The 18931-nt window shown below is 36.9% G+C and overlaps 1 protein-coding gene across 1 annotated transcript in view; it reads left to right on the forward strand.

Moving 5' to 3' along the window:
* Positions 1 to 18931, forward strand: part of MYOM2 (myomesin 2) — a 161063-nt gene that overhangs the window by 29822 nt on the left and 112310 nt on the right. Inside the window, exons 6-8 of the mRNA XM_072634369.1 lie at positions 3399 to 3491; positions 17632 to 17720; positions 17806 to 17856. Of these exons, the coding sequence (XP_072490470.1) occupies positions 3399 to 3491; positions 17632 to 17720; positions 17806 to 17856 (233 nt within the window). The remainder of the gene's footprint in view (positions 1 to 3398; positions 3492 to 17631; positions 17721 to 17805; positions 17857 to 18931) is intronic.

The raw sequence follows: 18931 nt of genomic DNA on the forward strand, positions 1-18931 counted from the left end.
CTTCCCTCAATGAGCCCTCCCTTATATCACACCCCACCCTGCCCTTATCCCCATCTTCTCTCTTTTCTTGTAGGGCAAAATAAATTTCTATACCCCATTACCTGTGTTTCTTATTTCCCAGTTATATGCAATAACAATTCTCAACATTTGTTTCTAATACTTCGAATTCTGATTTCTCTCTCTCCCTCCTTCCCTACTCATTCCCACTGAGAAGGCAAGAAATTCAATATATGTTGACTAAATATATGTTGCTTTGCAAAAAACTTCCATAATAATCATGTTGTGTAATACTAAGTATATTGCCCTCTATCCTACTCTATCCCCCCTTATTTTTTTATTCCCTCATTTGACCTTGTCCCTTCCTAAAAGTGTTTATTTCTAGTTACTCCCTTCTCTCATTTGCCCTCCCTTCTATCATTCCCCTCACCTCACTTGTTGCCTCCTCCTCTACTTTCCTGTAGTATAAGATAGATTTTCATACCAAATTTAGTGAGCATATTATTCCCTCCAAAAGCCATATGTAGAGAGAGTAGCTTCACTTTTCCCCTCTCCCCTCCTCCTTTTTCTCCTCCATTGAATAAGACTTTTCTTTATCTCTTTTATGAGTTATAGCCTGCCCCATTCCATTCTTCGCAGTATTTTCCTCCCTCACCCCTTAATTTTTATTTTATTTTGTGAATATCATCTCTTCTGATTCAACACAACCTGTACTCTCTGTCTATGTGTGTGTGTGTGTGTGTGTGTGTGTGTGTGTGTGTGTGTGTGTGCAATCCCTCCACCTACCCAAACACTGAGAAAAGTCTCAAGAGTTATAAATATTTTCTTTCCATGTAGGAATGTAAACAGTTCAGCTTTAGAAAGTCTTTTATGATTTCTCTTTCTGGTTTACCTTTTCATGCTTCTCTTGATTCTTATGTCTGAAAGTCAGATTTTCTCTTCAGTTCTGGTCTTTTCATCATGAATGCTTGAAAGTCCATTATATCATTGAATGACCATTTATTCCCTTGAAGTATTATACTTAGTTTTGCTGAGTAGGTGATTCTTGGTTTTAATCCCAGTTCCTTTGACTTCTGGAATATCTTATTCCAAGCCCTTTGATACCTTAATGTTGAAGCTGCCAGATCCTGTGTTATCCTGATTATATTTCCACAATACTCAAATTGTTTCTTTCTAGCTGCTTGCAGTATTTTCTCCGTGACCTGGGAACTCTGACATTTGGCCACAACATTTCTAGGAGTTTATCTCTTTGGGTCTCTTTCAGGAGGTGATTGGTGGATTCTTTCAATATTTATTTTGCCTTCTGTTTCTAGAATATCAAGACAATTTTCCTAGATAATTTCATGGAAGATAATGTCTAGGCTCTTTTTTTGATCATGGCTTTCAGGTAGTCCCATAATTTTTAAATTGTTTCTCCTGGATCTATTTTCCAGGTCAGTTGCTTTTTCAATGAGGTGTTTCACATTATCCTCTATTTTTTCAAACTTTTGGTTTTGTTTTTTAAATGCCTGGTTAATCTCATAGTCATTCATTTCCCTGAACTCAATTCTCTCTTTCAGAGAACTATTTTATTCAATGAGCTTTTGAAACTTCTCCTCCATTTGACTAATTCTGCTTTTATTCTGCCTTCTTCTCCTCGTTGGCTTTTTGGACCTCTTTTTTCCAACTGAGTTAGCTTCTTTTTAAAGCTGTTATTTTCCTCAGCATTTTTTGTGTTCTCCTTTAGCAGGCTGCTAACTCCCTTTTCAAGCTCTTCTATTGCTTGACTGCAGTTTAAGTTCCCTTTGGAGGCCCTGGAGGCAGGGCCTTTGATTTCCTGTGACAGTATGCCTTGTTCTTCCTCATCCCAAAAGGATGGGAGGAGATACCTTACAAGAAAGTAACCTTCTCATTACAAGAAAGTAACCTTCTGTGGTCTTATGTTTTTTCCATTTTTTGGGCATTTTTCCAGCCAGTTACTTGACTTCTGAATCCTTTGTCAAGAGATTCTACTGAGCTGCTGGGTTCCCCTGGGCATTGGGTGGGGTTGGGGCTGCACTCAGGGCTGTGGTTTAGCTCAGCTTCTCCCTACCACCAGAGACTTTAAGCTGAGCTGCCTGAACAATGGATCCAGGTTGCTTCCCAGCCTTAGTTGCTGCTTGCAGTGTGCTGCCATGACCTCTGCCATTGACTGGGGCTATTGCTGGAGAAACCCTGTTCTCGCTAGCCCAGCTGGGAAAACTCTCCCCCACTGACCTTTGCAGCTTTCTTTGTTGCTTGTGGATTGAGGTATCTGAGACCCTCCCTGCCGGAGATTCTGCCCTGGAGGCCTGTTCTGGTCCTGTTCCTCCCTGTGCCACATGGCCAGGGCTGGGCTCTGTTCCACTCAGCTTCCCATGAGATAGACCTTTCCTACTGGCCTTCAAGGTTACCTTCAGCTGGAAACCTCTTTCTCTCTGTTGTTCTATGGCTTCTGCTGCTCTAGACTTTGTTGAGAGCTATTTTTTGCAGGTAATTTGTGAATTGTGAGGGAAGTGCTAGAATATATGTGTCTTTCTGTTCCACCATCTTGGCTCCGCCTCTGTCTCTGCCAATTTAATGAACACCAGTGCAGAACTCAAGTTATTGGTTGGTTATTCTTCACTGTTTCTGCCTGACTAATCCACCTCCTATTCTGGTCATCCAAATCTCTGATCATATCTTTTATCTTTTTGTGTTCAAGTAATTTTTGGTAATATACAATTTATTTAACTTACCATATGTCTAGCCATTGCAATCCTGTGTGTGATGGACACATACCCCCCCAATACACAATATATGTATATATGTACTTATATATACATATATATGTATATATACATATATGCATATATATACATATACATGTGTGTGTATGTGCGTGTGTGTATATATATATATATATATATGTATATATATATATACTCTCTCTCTCTTCACATACACACACACGCACGCACACACACACACACGTCAACAAGCATTTATTTAGTGCCTACTATCTGCCAGGCAAAAAATGAAATGATCCTTGCTTTTAAGCAGTTTATTCAGTTCCACTTTGTATTACATAGGCTTTGGGGGGCTGGTTTGGGAACGTAGCTACCATTTATAGCATTATTTCTATAGAACAATGTGACCTGACTTCCAAATCACTTTTGTGGAATAAAACTCATGTGTAAATTCAGGATGATTTGTTTCTATTAGACATAGGTGTATTTCTTTGCTTTCAAAAGTATAGCATGTGCTTTACTCCTAATAGTATGTTTTTTTGGTAATTAATAATAAAGAGATATTTAAAGTCATGACATACAATATTAGCAAAGCCCTAGAGAGAGCAGAATCAAAAACTAAAAAGAAAAACCATGCCATTAATTTTTAAAACAAATCTCTTTTCTATATTTTAGGTATAAGAATGATAGTTTGATTTGCCAAGCAGGTGAACCAGGAAAGTATAGGATTGAAAGCAACTATGGAGTGCATACACTGGAGATAAATAGGTAAGATATTCACATGAACGGGTTTTTTTTTGTTTGTTTGTTTATTGCCTAGTATTGGATAATTAACAGAAGTTGAAGGGAAGAAATTGAGAAAATACTAGAGCCCAAATATCAGCGAGTGTTGTCCTGTAACTTTAAGTGTGTTCAGTAGTAACTTTAATTGTGCTAGCAGGTCTTCTTTGAACATCCTGGGTGTGAGGCCAGAGGAATTTACAATTAATGGGCAACCGTGTCATGACACCATTCTTGTGAACAAAAGGTTTGAATAGTTTAAGTGGAGATAATGACTTTGCAATGTAAAAACTACAGTGGATTCCAGCTGGAGCTAATTTGTTTAGTCCTGAAACTGTAGCTGATTCCCATGCCCCAGGAAAAGTCCTTTTAAGAAATTTGTAGTGCACAAAAGATTTATTCAGATTTCTTAGACCAAGGAGCTTTTACAATTGTATTTAAAAAATTAATTTTCACTTAAAATGTACTGTAATCAAAGTGTCCAAGATTAACAATCAGAAACTCCTGGTTCTACTTTTGGTGTTCTGGCATTTAATAGCTGTTTGAGCTTGAGCTTTTCTTATTTATTTTGTATATGGGATAAATGTTTGTACATGGTTGTTTGCTGAATGTCTTCCCTACTGGACTGTGGACTTCTTGAGGGCAAGAAGTGTTTTTTGCCCTTTTTTGAATCCCCAGCATTTAACAAAGTGTCTGGCACATAGTAGACAATAAATGTTTTTTGATTGACTGATTTAGTTCTACTGAGACTAATTGTGAAATGGGACTAATAATCCCTGTTTTGCCTTTCTTAGAGGGTAGTTATTAGAATCAATTACAAGGAGATATGTAAAACAGATTGAAAATTAAAGTGTACTAAATGCTTTGCACACCTTAATATCTTATGTAAATCCTAGCTGTTATTATCATATCTAATCTATCTATCTATATGCACAAAAATACATATACAAATAAGATTTCACCACAAGTCATTTGAAAACTGTTGTAAAAATTGGATTGCAGTAAAGTTCACTGAATATTTTTCTTATTTAATATTTAATTTTTTCACAATTACATATAAAAACAATTTTACCATCCTTTTTTTTCTTTCAAATTTTGAGTTCCAAATTCCCATGTAGGAATATAAGCAGGTTAACCTTATTAAATTCCTTATGATTTCTCTTTACTGTTTACCTTTCTATGCTTTTTTTGAAGCATATTTGTATTTCAAAGTCAAATTTTCTATTCAGCTCTGATCTTTTATCAAGAACACTTGAAAATCCTCTATTTCATTGAATGTCTATTTTTCCCCCTGAAGGATTATACTCAGCTTTGTTGGGTAGGTGATTCTTGGTTGTAATCTTAGCTCTTTTGCCCTCTAGAATATAATATTCCAAATCCTCTGATCCTTCAATGTAGAAGCTTCTAAATCTTGTGTTATCCTGGCTGTGGTTCCATAATGATTGAATTTTTTTTTTTTGGCTGTTTGTAGTATTTAATTCTTGATCTGAGAATTCTAGAATTTGATTCTAATATTCCTGGGAGTTTTCATTATGGAATCTCTTTAGGGTGATTGGTAGATTCTTTCAATTTCTATTTCCCTCTCTGTTCCTAGAATATCAGGACAGTTTTGCTTGATAATTGCTTGAAAGATAATATCTAGGCTCTTTTTTTTTGATCAGGACTTTCAGATAGACCAATAAGTCTTAAATGATCTCTCCTAGATCTATTTTCCAGGTCTGTTGCTTTTCCAATGAGATGTTTCACACTTTCTTTCATTTTTCATTCTTATGATTTTTTTTATTGCTTCTTGATGTCTCATAAAGTCATTAGCTTCTGCTTGACCAATTCTAACTTTTAAGGAATTATTTTCTTAAGTGAATTTTGTATCTCCTTTTCCATCTGGCCAAGTCTACTTTTTTAAGGAGTTCTTCTTAAAAAGTAGTTCTTCTTTAAGGAGTTCTTCTCCTCGGTGAATTTTTGTATGTCTGTTATCCATTTAGTTAATTCTGCTTTTCAAGACATTCTTCTCCTTATTGTTTTTTGTACCATTTTTTAAAATCATTTGGCCTGTTCAGTATTTTTTTGTGCCCACTTTACCAAGCTGTTGACTCATTTTTTCATGATTTTCTGGTATTCTCATTTGTCTTCCCAATTTTATTGCTTCTTGATGTCTCATAAAGTCATTAGCTTCTGCTTGACCAATTCTAACTTTTAAGGAATTATTTTCTTAAGTGAATTTTGTATCTCCTTTTCCATCTGGCCAAGTCTACTTTTTTAAGGAGTTCTTAAAAAGTAGTTCTTCTTTAAGGAGTTCTTCTCCTCGGTGAAATTTTGTATGTCTGTTATCCATTTAGTTAATTCTGCTTTTCAAGACATTCTTCTCCTTATTGTTTTTTGTACCATTTTTTAAAATCATTTGGCCTGTTCAGTATTTTTTTGTGCCTACTTTACCAAGCTGTTGACTCATTTTTTCATGATTTTCTGGTATTCTCATTTGTCTTCCCAATTTTTCCTCTCCCTCTCTTACTTGACTTTAAAAATCCTGTTTGAATTTTCTCATGACTTGAGACCAATTCATATTTTTCTCGGAGGCTTTGGATGCAGGAATTTTGACTTTGTTGTCCTCTGGCTGTGTTTTGATCTTCCTTGTCACCATAGTAAGTTTCTATGGTCAGATATTTTTCTGTTGTTTATTTATTTTCCAGCCTATTTTTTGACTTTAAACTGTATGCTAAAGTGGGACTCTGCTTCCCAAGTGGAGGAGACATGGTCCCAAGTTTCAGGATTTTTGTGCAGCTGTTTTTAGAGGTAACTCTGGGGACCTTTAAGTTTTTGACTCTTGCAAGGTGGTATGATCTACAGAAAGGTGAGTTTCCTACTTTCCTGTTTAGTGCACTGGTTTGCGAACAAACATAAGCACTCTTTTCAATTCTGGAATTGTGACCAGAGTCCCTGTGACCAAAACTCTGCTGTGCTAGTGTTCCTCCTCAAACTGGAACTAAGACCCAGGATTATGACCCAGATCTGAGTATGGGAAAGCAACAGTATTGCCCCTGGTACCAGCAAAGGGACCCCTGTAAATCTCCTTCTGATCCGTTATCTGATCCTCTAACGTCTGTGGGATGAGAGGTCTTGAAATCACCATTTCTGCCTGAGCCCTGCACCTGGTTTACTGGGGCTGCATCTGGACTGTGATGGACTGTGCTCCTCTCTCACCTTGGTGCAACAGACCTTTCCTGCTGTCCTTCTAAGTTGTCTTGGAGTGTAAAATTGTTTCATTCTGCAGATTCTGCCACTCTAGAATTTATTTTGAGTCATTATTTAAAGGTATTTGGGAACTTTGGGGGAGAGCTGAGGTGAGTCCCTGCTTTTACTCTCCCCTCTTGGCTCTGCCTCCTCATTGAATATTTAAATAGATGTATTCAGTAATTCTCACTGTTACGCTTATGAGTATCAAATGTGAGGGAATCAAAATCAGTATATCCATAGAATTTTTTAATTTCATGAAACATTCAAGTTCAAGATGAAAAAGGAAGTTTTTCAAAAGCATTTAAAAAAGATCTCTCTAGGATACTAGCATTTCTTTACAATGATTGTGATCTTCAAGGTTCCCTCCATTTTTTAGCTGTCCTCTAATGCACCTGGCAAGTAATGTCAGCCATTGTAAGAATAAATTTATGTATCTATCCTGTCACTCAGCTAGAGGATATGCCTCATGAGGGCATGAGCAATATCTAATTCTAATTTTGTCTTTTTCAAGCATCAAGTGCAATGCCTTGGACACAATAGGAGCTTAATGTCTGTCAAATTGAATGGAAGTTGCCAACATATGCTCTGGACAATATTACTTCTGGCACTTCAGCTCCCTTATTCTCCTACCATCTTTCTATTTTTCCCTACCTTTTTCTGTCTCATTCATTCTCCTTCCTAAATTCTCTGTTGCAACCTGAGAATCAGCCAATCCTTGCAGGAAACCCTTTGTTCTCAACACTTCAGACATCTCAAAAGAAGAATACCTACCCACAGGGATTAGGTATGGTTGAAAGCAAAAACCAAAACCATGTGTCTAGTATCAGAATCTGAGTGTAAATCTATCCTCTTGTAATTAACAATCTGTGTGATTAATCATGGCTAGTCATTTTGCTCTCTGGATCTCACTTTCTTAATAGGTAAAAAGAAGGTGTTTGACTATAATGATCCCTAAGTTTCCTTCTAACCTTGAATACTGTGAGACTACAAATTAATAGGAAGATACCAGGCAAAGGTGCAAGGAAGATAACTAAGTATGCCTTTTGATTCCACACAAATCTTTTGTTTTTTCAGTGTTGTGTGTGAGCACTGTCCAGCAGTTATGGGCTCAAATAGAAGCGGGGGGCAGGAGAGAAAAGACTGTTCCCATTGTGGTAAACTGAAAAGGGTGCCCAAGGACTGTCTTTTGTATCTGTTGACCATGGATTCCATTGCTCTGTGAAATCTATTAACTTTGACTAGAGAAGATGAATCCTAGGATGAAACCTAAGATGAAAATATTCAGCATCTTTTGAGGATGGATGTGACTGTGGAATTAGTTCATTTTCTATCTTTAGGAAAATTTCTTTCTTTTTGAGTGCTATGTAACTCATTTCCTTTTTAGAATCATGAACGGCAAACATAATGTTCCTCTTTTTTTCTGAAAGTGGTAAAAAAAGTGCTTCCTTTTACAGTAAATAATATGGTGCAATGGAAAGAGTACTGTACTTAGAATCAGAAAACCTGTGATCAAATCCTACTTCTGATTTCGACTACTTGTATGACCATGAGCAAATCACTCTTTCAGCCTGTTTCCTTACCACTAGTAGGACTGATCATCACCCTTTTCGATTAAAAAATTTACTGATACCTCTAACAAACATAAATAATCAAACAAAACACAGAGTGAATTTTCTTATGAGACATTAAAGTTTGAGTTCTCTATATTTTTATTTTTAAAAATAAAATAACATGAATTTTTGCAAAATAATAAATATGTCAACTTCTTTGTTCCATGCTCACTTCTGAATTTCCTATGTGAAATTGGGTAACGTATTATGGATGAAATGATTCAGTTTTCTGATATGTTTTAAAATGTTGTATGTACCTAGCAAGAAACTTCCATCTGCTATTAGGCTTGATGGCTAAACAAATGTTTAATTGAAAAAATCTGAAAAACTACTGGAAACTCTCCAAATCAGCTTTGTGCTCTCAAAATCAATCAATTAATTAATTAATAATCAAAATAAAAAAATTAATAAACATTTTGTAGTTCTGAGTAGATGGAATGATTATACTTTTTAGAAATAGAATCACCGTGAGTATCACTAATTCTTGGGCTCTTCTCAGCTGTTCATACCAAACTGCTGAGCTGCAGTCTATCTGATCTGTGGCCATTTTGCATCGCTTGGAATGTATTGGCTCCCATTGCCTGCTGGTAAGGGAATTAATTTTTCCTTCTGATGCAAGTGTGATATTTATTCCTATGAATGTCCTTTGGCTGTGGTGGAAAATTTCTTGGAGGGCTGAAAAGGAAGCATAAATTGCATCAATTTAACATTGTAATCAACACTTTCCTATGCTCTTATGTTTTTTTCTCTTGGGCCTCATAAAATTATGCCCAATCTTCAAAGAATTTTTTTTTTATTTGTTCTTAGGAAGTCTTTAGGACAAATAGTTTTGTGCTTTCCAATGATAACTTTCCATCCTACAAATGTAGAGCAGTGTTAAGTCTATTACTTTGGTTAATATTCTTACACTTCATATTTAGCCTTTAACACTAGAATTGTCATTTTAGCTAAGCCTGACACAACATGACACAGCTCAGAATCTGAAAACACTGAGCCTTGTTCTATCCCTAAATTAGTAACTTTTGCTTTTCGCAAATCTTTTCATAATATGGCTTCCTTTAACACAGGTGTGATAACATCATTTTCTCTCATGGAGTTGGTCTTAGCTACATCTCTGGGATTATAAAGGAACCTCAGATAAATCTGCTCAGATAGAGACCAAAGAACTTTTGCTGGGCATCTGTCCAAATGGAAAGAAATTAGTTGCTTAATCAGCAGATTACAAATTCTCACAGGACAGAGTAAGGGCCAAGGATAGGGACAGGGATATGGATTAGAACTATAATTATATAGTATTGATACATGGATGAAATTCCCTGTACCAATGCAAGTTGGCACTGTCTCTGCAACGTAGTCTTATAGAGTTACTTGAAGCATTGAGAGATGACTTCCCTATGTTTGCACAGGCAGTATATATATTTAAAAAAGGGACTTGAATCCAAGTATTCTTATAACAAAGCCAGTTTTATCTATTGTGGCCCAAGTGAAGTCTAGACCAAAATTCTGATGATCAAATGCTTACCTCTGGCAACATAAATAATGCTCAAATGACTCTATTTTTGCAGAATGGATTAGGAAAGAGAGGAGGGAGAGGAGAAATATAAAATATCAAAGGAAGTTTCTGTGGGAGTGGACCTTCTTTCTCAGAGTGTTCTAAGCAAAAATGTCATGTAGGAAAATTCTTTTGTGACCTCTCTTTCTTTCCACCTTCTCTTTCTAGAGCACTTTATCCTCTTTCAGATCTCTCTATCCTTGGCTACTACTGTGATGTCCCACAAAGAATGTGGCAACAACTCATATTCTGTACCTTTTCTTACCTTATTTATCCCTACTTTCTGTCCTTCCTTGGATCTTTTTATTTTTTTTAAAAGGAAATCACTTTTTATCCAGTAGTATGGTTTCCATTTATTAATTTGATTCCCATCCAAGAGAATATTAAATGGGTAGAATTAATCATTTACTGTTCATGGACTGCTTTTGGAGATGAATCAATCCTGATCCATACCAGGGTTGATCCTCCTCTGCCCTTTCTCAGTCTTTCTGTTTCTTGGTTCTTTAATCTCAGGTCACCTTTGCAGCTTCTGCATGTTCTTTCATAATTCTGTTCAGGAAGGCCTTATCTAAGGAGCTATTCACTTCATTAAAGGGTGTTTGAAGTATTCCCAATGTTTTAGCCCATTGGTTCTTGAGTATTATTCCTTCAGGGCTTTGCTTTCTGCTCAGGGGCAACTGTGCTAATTGGGGACTAAAATGAGCTAATCACTGCTAATGTGTTAGCCAGCTAATATCTCATCCTTTGCCTACAACATAATTCCTTAGCCTTATTAAAGTGAATGTGTTTCCTGATGGCCACTCTAAGGGTAGGAATTTGGATCTCCAAGGTTGGTTGGGGACAGAGTAATAGGCTGTTGGCCTATGCAAACATATTTCTGGCCCTGTTCCTTCTACTTTAATCAATCAAAGAACATTTATGGAACATCTACCTTGGGCCAGGCATTGTGCTAAGCTTTGGGGATGCAAAGACGTAAATGAAACAGTTTCTGTCTTCAGGAACCTTATATTCTATTGGGGAGGAGGACACAGGAAGAAGAGACATACACATTATAAGTAAATATAAAATATCTGTTGGTTCAGCACATATATCACTATTTTCTTGAACTCCTTTTCTACATCCCCAGGTAAAGAATAGTGAGATTACAAATGTTCAAGCCTTAGAACTCTTAAAGAGTAACTTGTTTGCTTGAATATTTCAGGGAAAGTTGAGGAGAATGTCTTTATTCATGGCTTCGTTAGTGATCAACAAAGGGAAAAGGGCCAGATGATGCCAGGATCATAGGATTAAGAACTTGAAGAAAATATAGGCATAGTTTAATCCAACTCCCTCATTTTGCATCTGAGGAAACTGGGGACCAGAAAGAGGAACTGAATTGCTCAAGATCCTAGAGGTAGTGAGTAGCAACACTGATTCCCTTTCTGAACTTTTCACTTGTTGAGCGCAGAATTTCTTCTCCTCTAATCTTACCCTCCTTTGAAGAGGGTTTGTGACAGCTCTGTGAAAATAGAAACCGAAATTTATTGATTGTTTAAGGTATAAATGGAAAAAGTAATAACAACTTACTTTTACAAAATTATTGATAATAGATGACTGATCTCACTTTAAGGTTTGCAAAATGCCTTACATCAGGGGTGGGGAATCTCAGACCTTGAGGCCACATGTGGCCCTCTGGTTCAAGTGTTGCCCTTTGACTTAATCCAGACTTCACAGAACAGATCTCCTTAATAAAAGGATTTGTTCTGTAAAAGTTGGACTTGGCCAAAAGGCTGCACCCCAGGACCTAGAAGGCCACGTGTGGCCTTGAGGCCACAGGTTCCCCACTCCTGCTTTATATTATACTGTCTCATTTGACCTTACAATTCCCTGTAGAAGTACTATTTCTCCCCTTCCCCCATTTTATGAATAAGGGAACTGAGTCTCAGCTAGTTTAAGTGGCTTGTCTAGGCATATATAATTTATAGCATTATTACTGTAGTATTACTATAGTAATGCTAGTACTATAATGCTATCCCCTTAGGATTTAGGGGGAATTTGAACTCAGGCCCTCCATTCTCCAACTCCAGTGTTCTACCTATTATGCCAAATTACTTTTAACATTATTCTTACAGAGTACTTTAGTAGTACTAGTTGCTGCTTCCATTTATGGAAACTTTTGGGTAAAAAAAGTGCTTTATATACATTATTATCTCATTTAAGCTTGACAACAATCCTGTGAAGTATGTAAGAGATGTCAACTATCCCCCCTTTATAGGTGACTTTAAGTAAAATATTTACAACCAGAATCAAAGATGAGATTTGAACCTAGGTTTTTCTAGCTCCAAACATAAAATTCTATACAATATCTTATACTGCCACTGAATGGAGGACTTGGATACAGAAAGAACTGAGTTTAAAACCTGCCTCAGACATTTACTAGCTGTTTGTCTCTGGGAAAGTCAGACTTTATTTTCCTCATCTGTCAAATGGGGATATCTTAGAGAATTGTTTTGAGGACTAAATGGTGTCATAGTCTGTGTATAGAAATTTATCATTTAGGAACTTGTTTAATATAATTATAGTATTATAGCTTATTTTTAGGTGGTAAGATACCTGAGAATTTACATCTTGACTTCTCAAAAATGATGTAATGAGGAATTCCTTTTATAAGTCATAAAGTTTAAGACAGAGTCAGTGTGCCATAATGGAGAGAGAGTCAGCTCCAGGGCCAGGAATATCAGGATTCACGTTCTGCCCCTGACACATACTGGCTTTGTTACCCTGGGTAAGTCACTTATCTTTTCAGTGCTGGGTGGCTTTCTAAGCCTACAAGTTACAGAGAAGGTATCAACCTACTTTATTAGAAGGAGGATAGGAACTATCTTTTATCTCTTTTTGTATCCCCAGTACTTAGCACAGTGCCTGGTACATAGTAGGTGCTTAATAAATGTTTATTGGTGGTGATAATGATGATGAATTTCCTCACTGGGAGTTCCCTTTACCCATGAAATCAGAGCTCTAGTCCCTATCCTTAGGTTATAAGGCACTGGTAATGACAGTTTTTAGTGATTAATATACAATGCATGTTAATAAGTGTTCTCCCTTTAAGGCTTATTCCTTCTAGAGATGCCACTGTTTCTAGATCCTGGTGGCTGTTATTTACTGGTGCCAAGGCTATACCCCCTCCTTTCTCAGCTAGTTCAGTACCTAACTCAGTCTTCCTTGACTCAAATCAGGGATTTTGATATATATCATGACTTCTCCCCGACGTCTAGTTTATCAGCTTCTTCTGGTCCTATGAGATTCATCTTGACTCTTCAACCACACACAGGAATATTCACACCCCATCACTCACAGTCTTGAACTCTGTCATTATTCTATTGAACCCTAACCTCCCATTCTTCTGTCTCTCCATTTGCCTCACTCCACCCCTTAACCTATTGCCCACTAATCTTAAGTTATTCAAACCATTGCTTTTCCGGGTCCATAGTCTCTGTTCATGCCTCATTTTCTTCTCTTTGAAATTTTGATATGAGAGTTAATGACTCCAGCTTCTATCTGTCAAGTTCTGTAACTCTGTGGTTCTATGAATAATGCTCTTTCTTCACCTTTGAATTTTCTGTCCTTTAAAGCCCAACTTGAAACCTCACTTGATCCTTTATTTTTTCTACTTTCCCCCTTGGATCAACCAAAGTTTTTAACTTTGTAATGTGTTTACATGTAATAAAATTGTTTATGAATGTGTTTGTCCCTCTATTAAGCTTTTAGTTTCATGGGCATATGGATCTTAGATTATCTAAACTTTGTATCTCTCTTAACTCCTCCACAGAGTTCTACTCAGGGCATAACTGCTTAATAAATATTTATTGAATCAGATGATCTATGTTCATATTTCACCTGTTACCACCTATGTGATCTTGGGCAAATCACTTAGCTCTTATGGACGTCAATGTCATCACCTGTAAAATCAGGGAATTGGACTAAAAAACCTCTGAAGTTCCTCCCAGCTCTGAATCTTAGGATGCATCCATGATAAATGCATTCTAAGATTGCTTTCACTTCAAATTCAAATATCATGGAACCCAGTTATTACCACATTGGAGGACAAAGTTAACATCTGCATTGTAGTTTATTTTGTCATAATGAGAGAGTTGGCATATCATTGCGTACCTGGGGAGATGATTTTACCTGCAGTATAACTAAATTAGTGGCAAAGCAAGGTGCTTTGAAGTAGGGCTTGGCTGCAGTTTTACTTTGTATTGCTGCCAGTTTTCCTTCAAGGAGAACAACCAGATGATGACCTTGATGACTAAACCCCTGTATGCTTTAGGTCCTGGTTGCCTGTCACACCAAATCTCTCCCCTGAGCTGTGGCAATTAAAGGAGAGCAGATGGCTTTCAATGGCACTTCAGATCTGCATTTAAACTCTACAAGAGAGGCAGGGAAGTTCTTATTAGAGGGCACAGGTCCCTGAGACTTTATTCTTCTTGTGTGCTAAGACACTATGTGCTCATGGGTAATGGAATTTTTTTTTTTTACTCCATGTAGAACTAAGGCCAGAAGTGAGTTTAATAAGGGTACTATAAGAGTATCTCAGTTCTTTCTTACAGAAGCTCACATGGTATGGCAAGTAGAAAAAACACTAGACTTGAAATCCAAAGACCTAGGTTCAAGTTGTGGCTTGAGAGGTACTGACTAGATGACATTGGTCAAATTTCTTTACCAATCTGACCCTCTGTTTCCTCTTCTGTAAAATGAGGAGCTTGGTTTGGATGATCTTCTAAGGTTCTTTAAAGTTCTATAGTATTGGTCTTAGAAAAAAAGGGCTAGACTGCCCTCAGTTTTTCCAGTTGGCATTCTAGGCAGACTGTAAAATTGAGGACTATCTCATGGCCATAATGCATGGGTGGTGGAAGCTACTTTAACATGATTATTTATATTCTTATGTGGAAATTATGCAAAATTATGGAGGAGAGATCATGGGATCTTTAAAACCTCAAAGCTCAATTCAAATGCTACCTCTTTCTCCAAGAAGACTTCCTCTCTTCCTATGGTATGTAATTACTTTCTCTCAAAGAGCTCATAAAATTTGTTTTGTACCTCTCCAACGCAGTAGTATCAAACTCAAATAGAAGCAGGGACCATTAGGCCACATGTAAGGACTGCGGTGAGGTGCATATGGAGTCAGTTTTAAAATACAGTATTATCTATGATTTGTTGCATTTTCATTAATTTTATTACATTGTAACGTGGTTTGGGCCATCCTCAGAAGTGCTGCGGGCTGCATGCTGCTTGTGGGCAGTGTGTCTGCCACCTCTGCTCTAAAGGACTTATCTTGTAACTATCTTTGCTGGTGCCATCTTTCTCCTAGCCTGGAAGATTCATGAAGACAAAGGCAAACCAATTAAAAAATTTATTGTGTTTACTATGTGCCAAGTACTATGCTAGATTTGGAGATACAAAGGCAGAAAGTAAAGGAGTCCTTTTTCTTAAAGAGCTTATGGTTTTATCCATAATTTTTTCCTCCTCTTGCATCTGGTAAGTTGTTCTATTCATAGGAGGCACTTGGTAGATGTTTATTTGAATGCATCAAGAAATGAAAAAAATGAGTAAATTGGGTCATATCTTTGAAACAAAAAGGTTACTCAACTACATTGAGGGTCACAGAGTCATCTGGGGATGAAAATTAAACCCTTACAGAATGCAAGACATGCTTGAGTTTGCAATGAGTCTGAAAGTTCCAGAAGACATCCTGTGTGGGTGGATTTTCCAGTCCAGGAAATAAGGATGCCAGAGAGGTAGAACTAAATAAGATTCTTCCAACCCTGATCAGATGGGTATCTTACAGGGGACAGGAAACTAGAGTTTGCACAGACAGTGCTTTGAGTCCTTTGGGATTTTGGTGATTTGACAGTTGCCTCTGTCATTCACAAACTGGATATGTCTCCTGGTATTTGTTTTTCTGGAGCACCTCAATCTTTTCAGCACTAAGCTCAAGGCAAATTGTTTTCTCACCCTGTCACCTGTAACTAGATCTACCTGAATCTGTCTTCTCTTAAAACCTGTTTACTTCTCTTTGTGTCACTTGGTTTGGGAAGCTTTTGTGGCCGGCCATCAATCAATAAACATTAATAAGTATGTGTGATATATCAGACGCTATGCTAGACGCTGGGAATGTAAAGGCAACAATGAAATAATCTTTGCCCTCAGAGATCATTACACAACATTACAAGATAAATTCTTTAGAGAGGTACAAAGCAAGGTGTTATTCCAGATCTGTGAGGGAAAATCATTAGAGACCATCAAGGAAGGCTTCTATTGGAGGAGAGACATGTAAAATGTGTCAAAACATCGAAAACATATACAAACCAAATACAAAGTAATTTTTTTTTCACCGAGGCACTAGTAGCTGTCAGGTTCAGTAAGGGCTTTGTATAGAAGGTAGTATTTGATATACTTTAGTAAGGTATGCAGACTTTCCTTTTCTTTTTTTAAATTACTATTGATCACTGAAGGTCAATGTAGTGGTGATCAAAGTAAGATCTTTGTAAACTACAAAAACTCTGTAAAATTGTAAACTATTACTAGTTTACAGTAATAAAATGGACATGCACACACACACACTCTCACACACATTCATACACACACACACACACACACACACACACACACATACCCCCCAAAGAAGCTATTTCCCAAACTCACTGCTACATACATGCAAACATTGTTATAATGCTAATGAGTCATCGTTCCATTTTAGGATGTCCCTACACCTAGTTGTAATTTCTATGCTTTGTCAAGTTTTTATGTACTCAATCACACTATGAGTCTATCAGTACAAAAATTCTTGGAGGTATGTTTCCCAGTTTTCACTAGTCAGTACCAATCTTTTCTTCGACATTAGAAATGGATGTGGTTTTTTATCAGAGGAAATGAAATGAATGAACATTAGCATTGCTTTTCCATTGCACGTTAAGGAGCATAGGACGTTTTCATCTGACTTTCATCTGAAACATGCTACAATATTGTCTTTCTCCATTACAATGTTAGCTCCTTGAAGGTCAATTTTTTGTCTAGATGCTCACGTCTTAGCACAATGCTTGGCTAATAGGAAGGGCTTAATAAATATTTTTATTCATTCAGTGAACAGTCAAGGGTCAACAACTAGACTTTGAAGTCAAGAAGGCTTGTATTTAAATCCTGTCTCAGATACTTATTAGTTGTGGGACCCTGTGTAACTCACTTAGCAGTCAAAAGTCAATAATCAATAAATTAAATACTTGCTATGTACCAAGTACCGTAGTTAGTGCTGCTGATACAAAGAAATGAAAAAGTAGAATCCTTTCCCTCAAGGAGTTCACATTCTAAATGGAGAGACAATCATTCATTTCATTTTCATTCGTTCACTGATAGTCTACAGTCTGGGAAAAGCAGTGTAAAATACAGGGAAAAAGTTAGAACATAGTCTGGATTTTCCTTTTGGAATTAATAAGGATTTGTCATTATCTTCACTGGCCAAGATTAAAGGGTTGCCTATGTCTATAACTAATGTTGTGGATCTCTTTGTCATGTGAATTATATCTGGCATTTTTTCCCCCTAAAGTCATCATTCATTCATCACTGTAAAGGATCTAGGTCAGAAGCTTCACTCTCCAGGAATACTTTGTTCATCAGTTTGATCCATTCAGCATTAGATGATGTGACTATGATGTATTCCAACCATTGTTTTATAATGATTGTTCTCTCATTTTTTCAGAGCAAATTTTGATGACACTGCAACTTACTCAGCTGTGGCAACCAATGCCCACGGACAAGTCTCTACCAATGCTGCTGTGGTTGTTAGGAGTAAGTATTAAAATGGGAAGAAATCTGCTTCTTTCCTCCCTCTTTCTTATTTGCTTTTGACAAACTTCAATGAATTATTTTGCAGGGTTCCGAGGAGAAGAAGAACCGTACCATTCTGTGGGACTCCCCATTGGGTGTAAGTCTTTTATTTTTTCTTTTTCTGAAGGACGTCAGATGCTGCATACGAATCATTATTTTACAAATCAACATTTTATCTGATATCAAGTAGCGAATATATTTCCAAAGTTTTTCAAGGATGGTTTTCATGCAGTCCAAGATTTAATTAGCTTCTTTTCTCCCAACCCTGTGAAAGACAGGATTAAGTGATTCTTAAAAATATGAACTGAAAAAACCCCCTGTAGACAAAAGGATGTTACTGTATTTAAATCAAAATCTCTGTCCAGTGTGTTTGATGGGGTAGGCCAATACCATTATGAATAAAGTTTTAAAAAACGATGAAGCATTTGCTATATGTCAAACTTTATGCTAAGGGCATGGGATAGAAATGAAAAAAATGTGATCATCCCCATTCTGAAGAAACTTGCATTCAAATAGGGGAAAGCATCATATACAGGAGGACATGACCAAATGGAGGTATTTTTCTTGGTTTGTTGCTATGGGCTACTTAAAGTATAGGGCAGCTTATTTATAAATCCCTTGGATTTTGTTGGCCTACAGGAGATAAGAAGTTAGATTGGTCCAAACCTGTTCTTAGCAAAGTCCTATGAATAACTTCCCCCTCATTAGTCCATGAAATTTGAGTCAACATCTTTCTGACTAGCATAGTAATTTTTATGAACTATGAAGGTTACTGGTAGCCTAGTGGGAAAGTATCTAAAGATCAAGTCTGGCATAAAGGAAAAGAGAGAGATCACCTATAAGCTACGTACAGTTTAGCCTCTCCCTGAAAATGATTGCATTTGCCTACAATGGTTTTTTGACTTTATTCCAGTTTCACAGTTTGAATATTACAAACCAAGGGTCTGTATATGAAAAGCCAGAAGTAAAATATTTTGTGCTTCCACAGAATAAATCAGTAGCAATTCCAGTGAAATGAAAAGATATTCACTAAAAACTATACACTAGAGCTGCTACATAGGCTTTGCACGCTGTTAAGTTCTAAATCATATCTGGATGAATTACCAATGGTTTGGCATAGTGGACTGGACTTGGAGTCAGGAAGACCTGTGTTTAAATACTGCCTCAGACAT

Source organism: Notamacropus eugenii, chromosome 1, assembly GCF_028372415.1.
Source record: "Notamacropus eugenii isolate mMacEug1 chromosome 1, mMacEug1.pri_v2, whole genome shotgun sequence".
NCBI classification, from domain to species: domain Eukaryota; kingdom Metazoa; phylum Chordata; class Mammalia; order Diprotodontia; family Macropodidae; genus Notamacropus; species Notamacropus eugenii.